This window comes from Lynx rufus, unplaced genomic scaffold (assembly GCF_022079265.1).
Source record: "Lynx rufus isolate CCGP_SWC_20201006 ecotype Redwood Valley unplaced genomic scaffold, mLynRuf1.p SCAF_14, whole genome shotgun sequence".
NCBI classification, from domain to species: domain Eukaryota; kingdom Metazoa; phylum Chordata; class Mammalia; order Carnivora; family Felidae; genus Lynx; species Lynx rufus.
Genome location: NW_025814828.1, coordinates 13,375,783 through 13,387,691, shown reverse-complemented (window position 1 = coordinate 13,387,691; position 11,909 = coordinate 13,375,783). Strand labels below are relative to the sequence as shown.

Below are 11,909 nucleotides of genomic sequence, written 5' to 3'. Positions count from 1 at the left end.
GCTCACACCCAGAGTCCCTGATTCAATTGTTCTCCAGTGTAAGTTCCCTAAAGATGAGGATATCGCCAGTCCGGGGACCACATTTTGGGAACCACTTGCCTGGATGATCTCAGATGTCTTTTATCTCTAAAGTGAGGGACACAGTGATTTTCACCAGTGCTTGGAAAAGGCCAGGGTCAGGTGACCTCCAGTGTCCAAGCTTATGAGCCAAATCATGGATGATTTTTTTGCAGAGTTTTTTTGGTATTTAGAACTCATAGATTAGAAATATCCCATGTGTAGCCCACCATTTGCATTCACAAAGCAGAATAAAGCTCCCAGCTGATAGGACAATGGTAGACTCCTAAAATTATTCAAATTTTATTTTATTTCATTATTTTGAGAGACAGTGCACGTGCACACAAACAGGGGAGGGGCAGAGAGAGAGGGAGAGAGAGAATCTCCAGAAGGCACCATGCTGTCAGCGCAGAGCCCAGCTTGGGGCTTGATCTCTCAATCCGGGAGATCATGACCTGAGCTTTAATCGAGTCAGGCACTTAACCAACTGAGCCACCCAGGTGCCCCAAATGATTCAAATCCTGAAGGTAAGAAACTGCAACTGGGATGCCAGATTACTGGGTCGGGCTTTCAAGCCCACTCTCCTTGACCTCTCCCCCACTTCACCCCTACTCTAGCTAAGGATAGGATGCTGGGAACATTTTCGAACAAAAAGAATACTGACAGGATGAAGCAAATAACCTGGACCCCACATTAAGCCAAGTTTTCAATGCAGGAGATCTTTAAAATGCACTGTGAGTTAGGCAAGATAGCCCATGATCACCCAGTGTTCACCGTGTCCAGATATTTAAGGACCTAGCTCAGATCACCAGGAGGTAAAAATAATCAAATCTCAGACTTGATTGGGAAGACCTCCAACTCTTTTCCCACAGCACTTCCATTAAATGCACAAAACCAAATGCAGGCCACAATACATCGACACCAAGACTCCATAAAAACACTTAGTTATCGTACATTTATTTTTAACATAGCACCCCAGTTTCACATCATGTACATTTTCCAAAGTTGGAGATTTTTAACCTACTATGTTCTTCACAGACTTTCCAACAAGTGTGAAAAAGAGGCAGTAAGGTTAGTTTGAGTCTACAAGTCACAATCCAAATATAGGTTACCCTATATTTATTTATGCTTAAGACCAATATACTTTATGTTCCCAAGGCCTAGTAAATGAACAAAACTCTGGCTAAGTAAATTGCTAACACAACTTGTTAGCACATTATCATGAGGAGACAGAAGGCATCAAATATATATATACTCTGCTGTTACTCATTTTACTGTTCAATGTACCTGCAGTGACAAAATACACACTCTTACTCTCGAGGTTAAAATAGACCATCAGCTCATTCTCTCTCCCGGCCCACTGTCGTGAAGACTAACACAGCTCTTCCTGTCTCTGGCTTTCTGGAACATATCTGTGCTGAAGACAAACAGAATGGCAGAATGCCGAAGAAAAGGGAACGCCCAGTTCCCAAGATGGGTACAGTTGAAGCCCTCACACAAGCTGCCTTAAAACAAAATGAAAACAACACAACTCGGCTGATCCAATCGCCATGCGATGGGGCTCTTGCATCAGCTGCACCATTCCGAGGGCAGAGCTCCAGAGCTCCGGGAAGGCCCTTTAGGGTCCAGTCCTGTCAGGCAACGGAGTACTGGAGTAGGCCGGAACTGGCCCCTGAATTTCCCTAGTGTCGAACTTGCCCTCGAATTCCAATTCAAGCCCTCTTAAAAGTCTCCGTCCTCTGGTCTCCAGAGTCATGAGCCCATTTTCTCCAGCTTCCCACAGCCGTGAACTTAGCTTAGAGCAAGACAGGAAAACTCACAAAACACAAAAACACTTTCCCATTATTAAGAACAGAGCAAGCTTTCTGTAAGTAGAACAAGTCCTCTCAACCAAAACCCCGCGATGCCTTTTAGAAAAGTTTCTTTCGTCATCATGTATGTCGGCAAATGCAGAAAATAACTATATAAGCCTAACAGGAGCCATGTGCCTGGGATGTCTTGCTCGCAGTAACACACTGGCTGTTCCAGGGAGCACTTGTAAGGCAACCTCTGAAGGCCGATCTTGGAGGAGGGCAGCAGCCCCCGGACTGACTATGCGCGGCTTTTGAAGTCCGGTCCCCCATGTCTGTTCTTTTGCTCTTGGAGGGGTCGCAAAACTAGATGCATTTCTCATTGCAAACAAGCAAAGCAGGGTGGCTCATAGAGCAAGACTCACATGCACACTGCCGCCCATGGCCGAGCCGCTGGTACTGGCGAGCAGTAGCCCTTAGCCTGTGCCTAAAGAAAAGATGCCGCCTCGGAATTCCAAAAACCCAAATCTCCACCCCTTACTAGGGAACTTGAACCACATCAAGTCATGATGCAAAAAAAGAACACAATAAAACACCCATAGCTAACGTGTAAATTCAAAAGATCCTTGGAAAGCGGAGTTTTAAAAGAGTGCACTTAAAAGGGAGTAAGCCGGTTGGAAAGGGAAACCAAAGTCACCTCTGCTCTACTTAACGAGAGGAGAAAAAGACCTTTCAACTGATACTACATTCTGTTCACATTCATAATGTTCAAACCACAACCTACTAAGCCCTACTTGTCAATAATATGGGAAGATCTGGTCGCTCTGATATTTGATATTCTTTTTTTTTATACTTTTAAAATCACATTCCTTTGGTGATGTCTAGTCAGGAGGTGTGACTGAAGTTTGTTTTGAACAAATGTTTTTAGCTGTTAGGTGTTATACTGTAACTGAGACCTTTCCAACTACTGCTTAGAAGACTTTTGTAAATGCCTGTCTTAATTGCAAGAAAAACATCCGTTCCAGGTTATTTTCTTATTGATCTTCTGAGTGCACATCTCTTATTACCATGGTTGTGAGATCGTTTAAGAAACAAATTATCATTTATAAACAGACTATAGAATCAAGTCACATATGAAGAGTGCTTTATGATAGTTCAGACATTGGTAGGAAATCAGAGGACAATTCGTGTGTTTTACTACTCCCCCTAAAATATGCTGAAATCGAACATTTGCAACCCACATAACTGAAGATACAGCGAAGAAAACTGTAACTTACTACATATTGAATTCATTTCAATCGCAGTAGTCTATTTTAAAAACAAACTCCCATAAGGAATACAGGAATGGAATCCATTCAAAGCAACAGCTGTCAAAAGTTCTGCCAAGAAACTCAGAGTAATTTATTGCATCATGAAAGGTGAGGTGTTCAGAAGAACAAATAGTTCAATCATACTCTTTCCCTTCAAATTTTATTTTTTGCTTCAATCTAAGAGGAATATCTAGATCTAAAACTCACTGAAACGTGTCTTCATACTTTAAAACTTACTAAGTAAATAAAATTCAACATGGTAAATAGAAGAAACCCTTCTAATCTATTTTTAGTATTGCTAGGGGCTGGAGGACTTGACTTAGAATCCCTAAGATCAGCTGGCATCCCAGCTCTGCCACTAGTTACCTCCTTCTATGGATTCTCGGGCTAGAAAGTGTGGCTTCCCCAAGAGCAAACTGCAGGAGACGGGTCCAAGTCCTCTCCGCTCGGACATCCCATTCTCCAATGAGAGTAAAATGGGCTTCCAGCCAAGATGTCTCCTCTCCCGATCAGGCCCGAAGCACCTCTCTAATATTTAAAAGCGGTTAGATCTGTCCAACTAAAGCGAATCCAAGTATCTGCCTTGATCACAACATGCACTTCCATTCCAGATATCCACCTTCTGCTTTGGCTTCATATCTAATGGACAGGGAGGGGGCAAAAGCAGTAGGCCACATACAAGGCACATGAGGGTACCTGGAAGCCTGCTGTCAATTCCTGCTGCGCTTCCCGCTTTGGGGCACCAGGACCCTATGGAGGAGGACCACTCAACAAGCAGCTTATTAAACCTGCACGGACGGGGGGCAACACCGACCTTCTGTCCATTGAATTCTGCCCAACGAGCAGGTCTAATTTGGGAGTGGTTTTATAGAAGAGGGCTAACGGTGACTTCACCAACTCAGCCTTCCTACAAGTCACATTAAAGGCTCACAGGAACATTAACAGGAGTTATAGTCCTACATTAAAAGTGCATATCCTAAGAAAACAGAGGAACAGAAGATGAGCACTAGTCGGGTAATCATAATAGTGCGTACTTGTTTTCTCTTTTAAAATCCACTTCTGAGCAACTAATAAACTGTGGTCACTGTTAAGTGCAGTCAAGAAAGATGGGCATAGACATTACTGATGTGGGCTTTAATGCGGCGCTCATCTTAAAATACGGGTGACGCTATGTGACTCATGGGGCTTTAACTGTCCAACGCGAGTTTGTTCCTTTAATGAAAACCAAGCCAAGTAAACAAAACCCGAACATCCTAATTTGTCTCACTGCGGCATGGACTGATTGGGGAAAAACATCTCAATATTTCTTAAATGTAGAATAGTGACTAACATTCTTTCATTTGTGTGCCTGCTCAATGGCTATGCGGCGCTATCTCGAGTAAGTGTGTATGTCCTGGAAGATTATGAGATGAAGTGCCAGTGTCAGTCTTTCCTGGATGGAACATAACAAACGGTAATCATGCTGTCAAATGTGTGCAACGAGGACACTTGATAAAATTCCTTACAGCCCCCAGGTCTCAGAACATGGGAAAGGAGGTTATCTAAAAAATTTGCACCGCCCATTTATAATCTTAGGAAGGGTTTTAAATGACTCCAAACCCCTCCCCGAGGGGCAGAAAAGGCAACCAAAAGGGAAGGAAAGGGAGAACAGAGAAACAGTTCAAGTTTTTTGATTTTCAAAATCAAATCAATTCCAAATCATCCTTTAATACACACAGAATAGAACCACCAAATTATTTTTCTTCGGGAAAACATCATCTGTTTGAGCCTTTCTCTTCTGTTATTAAGCTATTGATAAAGCTGGCAAGTAAAATAAGGAAGCATTAAATAAACACCCACTTATTCTAAGAGCCGTCAACCTACTGAAACTGGAGGCTTGATCCCACATACGGCAAACCCATTCTAAAGCACTTCAGAAAGGACCGTAGGCACACCCCACCCGTCTACTCTAAGAATGGGTAAATTAGTAAAATGCACAAGAGACGGTATTTCTTATAATCAGTCTCTCAAAGTGATGTTAAAGCAGGCATGCCCTGACCCCTGTGAGGGTCGACCGATTCCCACTTTGAACTTGAGCTTTCAGGGGGAGCAGGTGATCAAAGTTTCTACAGCATGCTGGCTTCTGCAATTTGAGCTCATGGTTTTACATCACACACGCTGGAGTCAGCTGGGCTCCGCTGGGCTGTACATAAACCAATCACTTCCCCAGGGTGCACTTCACACAGAACGAACAGTTGTACCCCCAGAGTGAAGATGGGGTTTCTTTCATTATTTCTTTGTACTCAATACAATCACAATTCAGGTTAAAATAACAGGGACAGAAATAACTCCCAGAGTTGTTGGAGTGCTGGTAACAACCAGTTCCCCTTATTCCCCAGGTTGAATACCTGGGTTCAAGCAACAAATATTTATCAGTCCAAACGATCTCTTCAGCCTTTTGCATCTGACGGGCGGTTTCCAAATACATGCATTTACAGGTATGTTATCCCATGCAGGATAAAAGTAGAGATCTGGCAACTATTTGTTCAATTTAAGCGGGTGAGGCAGTTAAAAAAGCAGATTGCTCTTGCACAAAAATTTACATGAAAGGACCGAGTTCTGTGAGCTGATGGCCTGGCTGGGCCAAGTTAAATAGATCACTGACAAAACTTCCACTTTACAGAGGTGCAAAGACCCAATAAATCTCTGCCATCCAACGGAAAACAATAGTTATGTATTATTTATAGCTAGATATAATGTCAAAATGGCACTAAGAAGCAGTTTTGGCATATGGTGGCAGAGGGCACAGCGCCAGTCTAAATCTGATGCTCTTGTTTTAGTTTTTGTTTTTATTATCATCATGCCAAAGACTATCCAGTTGGAATCCCAATTATTCAGGAAACCAACCTACTGTATTTGATATACATACAAAAATAAAACAAGCATCCTGAAGGTACTAGGTTATGAGGTTTTATACAAATCATAAATTCTTTAAATAAATAATGCTCTAACTTGTTTTCATTTGCTAGAAGATTGGTTTTTGGTAAGGAGAAACATCTAACAACTTGAGGAAGTATTTAAGAATGTGAGATAAATTCCACTGATAATTACAATTTCAAGTGTGATAACTGGTTGTATTTTTTCCACCAGAGTAAAAGGTACAAGTGAACTACAAGAGAAAAGGAAATATGGATTATATTCTGCCGCTCACAGCTTTTCACACAGTCTTGGACATCTATGACAAGTAGTTGGTTGAAACATTCAAAGGAAAGATCTTGGCAGAAAAAGTCGCCCACTGTTACTTGAATCTTGGGGATTACAACACAGTGACTGGACGAAGTTGTTCCAATTGGTTTTCCAATGCAATCCGTTCTTGATGAACCTCCTGATTTGTACAAAACAGAGAGAAGAAAACAAAAAGCAAAGGGGTCATTTCCTGGGTTCATCCCTACTTCATCAGATATTAAACAGAAACTCATAAGTGGACCCCAAAACACTGAAGTCCCACATGACTCAAGGACAAGCAGACTGTAAGGCATCATATTTAAAGCTGGCGATCAGACCAAGGCGGCTTCACAATTTGTCATCTCTCAACTCCCTTCTGAAGATGAGGAAGTGAAATTGACTGACACCACCCCCGCCTTAATCTCACCAGCAGTTTTAATAGGATTAGTGACTGGCAGAAGATGATGTTAAAAATCAACAGACAGACTGGGAGAGAGCAGAAAAGCAAAAGCAGACTGCTACTACTGAGAGGGAAGCCAGCAGGACTCAATTTCTAGCTTCAATCTCTCGTTCCTAATCCAGCACCACACTCCACAGGTCTGACGGATGAGCAAATGCACTGACTATCTGCCAAAATCTCATCTTGGCTCCTGCACAAAATACAACTTAAGGTGTGACTGCATGGCTAATGGCAGGGAGAAAGAAAGAGAGGATCATCCATCTGCTATTTGGGAATTCAAACTTTCAGCCCTAAAACAGATTTATTGGCAGGAAGAGAGGGGGACACGTAAAGGCATTCTTAAGTACAATCAGTCGAGATGGTAAAGACCTCTGTATAAAGGCTCAATTCTGAGATGCCCCAGAAGACCCAACATATTAACAGTCCAAACAGAACTCAACAAGCGTTTGTTCACCCTCCCCTCCTACCCAGCCATCCAACAGTTCTTTGAGTATCTATCTACTATGGGCCAGATTCTGCTCTAGGTATGATAGTACCAGCAAAAAACAAGACAGATCAGACCAATGCCCTCACAGGGCTTGCACTCAAATGGCTAGAGAAAGACAATAAAGAACAAGATGCCTTCAAAAGGAAAGAAATAAGATGACGTAATAGAGGAATCTGGAAGAAAGGTGGAGTGGGTGGTCAGGAAAGGTTTCACAGAGGTGACGCTATCTGACCAGAGACTTGAATGAACTGAGGGGTGAGCCATATGAAGACATGGGGGAAGGATCCTTAGGGAGACAAAATGGCAACTATAAAGGCCCCAAAGTGGGGCGGGACAAGCTTGCTGTGTTTGGTAACAGAAGGGCCTGTGTGACCAGAGGAGAGGGAGCAAGGAAGGCACTGGCAGGAGCTGTAGTCTGAGAGTTAGGCAGAGACCTTGTGGACAGAGTAAAGAGTGTGGACATCATTCACAGTACAGGGGGATAGCACTGTGGGTTTTGAACCAGGGAATGCATGTGGCTTAACTTAGAATTCAAAATATTCACTCCGGCTACTGTGTAGATAGTGGATTGGACAGCAGGGCAAAAGCACAGGCAGGGAGTAGTTGCAAGGTTACTGCATGGACCGAGGTGAGAAATGAAATGGCTTTGATCAGGGTAGCAGCCATAAAGATGGGGAAAACTGGATGAATTCTGGATACATTTTGAATTTAGAACTGATAGGACTTGCTGATAATGTAGGAAAGAAGGAAGGGGATTTGGGATTGAGCAAGTGGGTAGCTAGTAGTGGTATTAATTGAGAACAAGATTAGATGAGAAATCAGCATTTCAAAGGGAAGGTTGGGAAGGAAGCGTCTGACATGTGTACTGGATGTATTAAGAGAGAATGGTGAGTAAGCAGTTGTAATAGTACGTCCAGGGACCAGAGGTAAGAGAAGGAGAGCTGGAGACATAAATTTAGGATCACCAGCCTATGGATGATCTTCAAAGCCTTGAGACTGTATAATACCATCTAGCAAAAGAATACAGACAGGTTGAAGGTAAAGATGCAACTGAACACACATACCACACTCATTCCCTACTGGAACCCCACCAAGACAATAAAAAGAAGTTTTTGAAGTCACAGACGCACAAGAACAAGTGATACAAATAAAATTTGTAAGCTGGAAGGCCAACAGATGACTTAGCAAATCCAAGAAAAATAAATGTGGGCATTCCACGGCTGCATGGTGGGGTCCTTCCATAAGGTGACCCAAACACCCCTCTGTTCAAGGGATTCTGCATCTGTAAACTGAGTCAGTCCAGAATGGACTGAGAGGCTGGGACTAAAGCTCCATTTTGATGGTTCTTCAGATTTCTGTTCACTAGGGCTGGTACGTTTCCACTCCTACAAATCAAGTACAGAAAACTGAAATGCAAGCTAAGCATAGGCACAAAACAAGAAGCAACCTGATTTTACAAAGAAGAATCCCTGAAAGACTCAAACTGGCAGCACCAGATTCCTGCGTAGGTGCAAGTCAAGGGAGGAGGAGGACCGCCTATGTAAGTGCTGGTTCCAAGTCTGCTTCGCAAACAGTTAGCTCCCTACAGCGTTCCAGCTACCAGGCCACAACCTTAAGATTTATTTCTTGCGGGGCGCCTGGGTGGCGCAGTCGGTTAAGCGTCCGACTTCAGCCAGGTCACGATCTCGCGGTCTGTGAGTTCGAGCCCCGCGTCGGGCTCTGGGCTGATGGCTCAGAGCCTGGAGCCTGCTTCCGATTCTTTGTCTCCCTCTCTCTCTGCCCCTCCCCCGTTCATGCTCTGTCTCTCTCTGTCCCAAAAATAAATAAACGTTGAAAAAAAAAAAAGATTTATTTCTTGCAAAGGGACAACATAAGGCCTCTTGACTAGCAGTACAAAGACCCAGTTGAGGACAAGATACTGGACTGGAACTAGGGAGAATAAATGAATGAATATCCAGGATACAGAGACCCAGAGCCCTCTCTCTCCAATGAACCAAGTCTTTCCCTCCATGTAGGAGACCAAAAAAAGTCTCTTCTCTGGAAACTCCAATCAGATTAAACAGAAAGAGCCAATGATACTGCCTTAGGAGGCTCCCCAACTATGCAGCCCAACCAGACTGAAGACTGAAGCTCAAAGTTGACAAGCCTCACAACATGCTATGTGTTTCCAGTGAGCATTTTCATCCTCCTCCTAAATATAAGCAAAGGACCATCAGATACTGAAGGAAAGCATCTAATGAGAAATAGCTAATAAAACAGAAAAGCAAGTATTCAGGAAGAAGAAAACTACTACCATTAATAGAAGATATTACAATAATGAAATGAAAATAGGATACCTTTATTTTTTTTTAACATTTATTTTTGAGAGACAGAGTGAAAGCAGAGGAGGGGCAGAGAGAGAGGGAGACACAGAATCCAAAGCAGGCTCCAGGCTCTGAGCTGTTGGCACAGAGCCCAGTGCAGGGCTTGAACCCACGAACCCCACGAACTGTGAGATCATAACCAGAGTAAAGTCGGACGCTTAACCAAGTGAGCCACCCAGGTGCCCCAAGAATAGGATACCTTTAAAGAGACAATCAGAGTACAAAAACTGAACTCTTGTTATTGAACAACAGACTGAATATTTAAAATTAAGTAAGTTTCCAGAAATGGACAAAGAGACAAAAATAAAGAAGAACAGAAAGAAAACAGATGAGAAAGTATGAGAAAATTAGAGGACCAAGCTAAGAGTTCCAATGTCTGAAAAATACCAGCAAGCGAGAAGAGAGAAAACGGACAGGGGAGTGGGATGAAAACACATGGAGGAAATGTGCAACAATAACAAAAACCAAGAAAACTCCCAGAACTGAAGAATATGGGTTTCCAAATCAAAAGGGCTTACCGAGTACAGAGAACAAGTAGACAAAAATCATCTACACTTTCAAAGCAAAGTAAGAGGAGAGAAAAACAGCAAATAAAACACAAAACAAAAACAAGGTCACATACAAAGATTCATAAAACAGAGTGAAGTCTGACATTTTAAAAAATTATTTTTTATTACATGGTAAAAGTGACTTTTTTAGTGTACAGTTCTATAAATTTCAACACATGTATGTATTAGTGTAACCACCACCACTAACAGGGTACGTTACAGTTCCAACCAGAAAGCTCCCTGGTACTACTCCCTTATCTATAAACCCTCACCTTCATGCACAACCCCTGGCAACTACCAGTCTGTTTCCCAGCACCTATGGTTTTGTCTTTTCAAGAATGTCAAATACAAGGGACCAAGCAGTGTATAACCTTGACACTGGCTTGTCTCAGCATAATGTCTGAGCTTCACCCAACTTGTGGTGTGTGTCACTACTTTTTAATGCTGAGTACTACTTCGTTGTATGAATGTACCACACTTGATGCATTCATCCTTTGAAGCACATCTGGGCTGTTTCCAGGTTTGGGCCATCACACAAAACTGTTACGAACATTCGTGTACAGGTTTTTGAGTGAACACAAGTTTTCAGTTCATTAAGGTGGATACCCAAGAGTAGAACTGTTGGGTCACATGGTCGGTGTATATATAACTTCATAAGAAACCTCCAAGGGTGCCTGGGTGGCTCAGTCGGTTAAGCATCTAACTTGGCTTGGGTCATGATCTCGCGGTTCGTGGTTCGTGAGCTCGAGCCCTATATCAGGCTCTGCACTGACAGCTCAGAGTCTGGAGCTTGCTTTGAATTCTGTGTCTCCCTCTCTCTCTGCCCCTCCCCCACTTGTTCGCTCACTCTCTCTCAAAAATAAAAAAAACATAAAAAAAAAAAGAAAAAGAAACTGCCAAATGATTTTTCAGAGTAGGGTACCATTTTGCATTCCCACCAGTGCATGAGAGTCCCAGTTGCCAGCACTTGGTATTGTCATGATTTTCTGTTTTAGCGATTCTAATATGTGTGTAGTGGTATGTGATCATGGTTTCAATTAGCGTTTCCCTACAGCTAATGACACTGAGTATCTTCTCATATGTTTATCTGCTATCCTTATATCCTCTTTGGTGAAGTGTCTGTTCAAGTCCTTTGCCCATTTTTAAGTTGAGTTTTTGTAGTTTTGAGAGCTGTTATTGAGTTTGGAGTTCTTTAGATAATCTGGATACTATCAACTCCTTTGTCAAGCATGTGGGTTGCAAATATTTTATCCCAGTCTGTAGCTTGTCTCTTAACTCTCCTGACAGTCTTTAAGGCAGAGCACAAGTTTTTAATTTTGATGAAGTACAATTTATTAATATTTTTCTGTTCTAGATTATGTTTTTGGCATCATTTCTAATACCAGGTCATGAAGATTTTTCTCTATGTTTTCTTCCAAAAAATTTATGTCTTTATGTTTTATGTTTCCATCCATAACCCACTTCATGTTCATCTTTGTAGAAGAACTGAAGTTTCGATCAAGGTTTGTTTTTTTCCCCAAAGGGAAAGGACCCATTGTTAGAAGACAATTGTTGAAAAGACTATCCCCTTTCTTAATGAATTGATTTTGCACCTTTGTCAAAGATTGAATGGCTATATTCATGTAGTCTACTTTATGACCCTCTAACCTGCTCCACTGATCTATGCATCAATCCCTCCACCAAGGCCATA

At 42.3% G+C, this 11,909-nt stretch overlaps 1 protein-coding gene across 1 annotated transcript in view; it reads right to left on the bottom strand.

Moving 5' to 3' along the window:
• Positions 1 to 989: 989 nt before the first annotated feature.
• REPS2 (RALBP1 associated Eps domain containing 2) overlaps positions 990 to 11,909 on the bottom strand; it is a 218,407-nt gene continuing 207,487 nt past the window's right edge. The window contains exon 19 of the mRNA XM_047076346.1: positions 990 to 6,521. Within this exon, the coding sequence (XP_046932302.1) occupies positions 6,453 to 6,521 (69 nt within the window). The 3' untranslated portion in view covers positions 990 to 6,452. The remainder of the gene's footprint in view (positions 6,522 to 11,909) is intronic.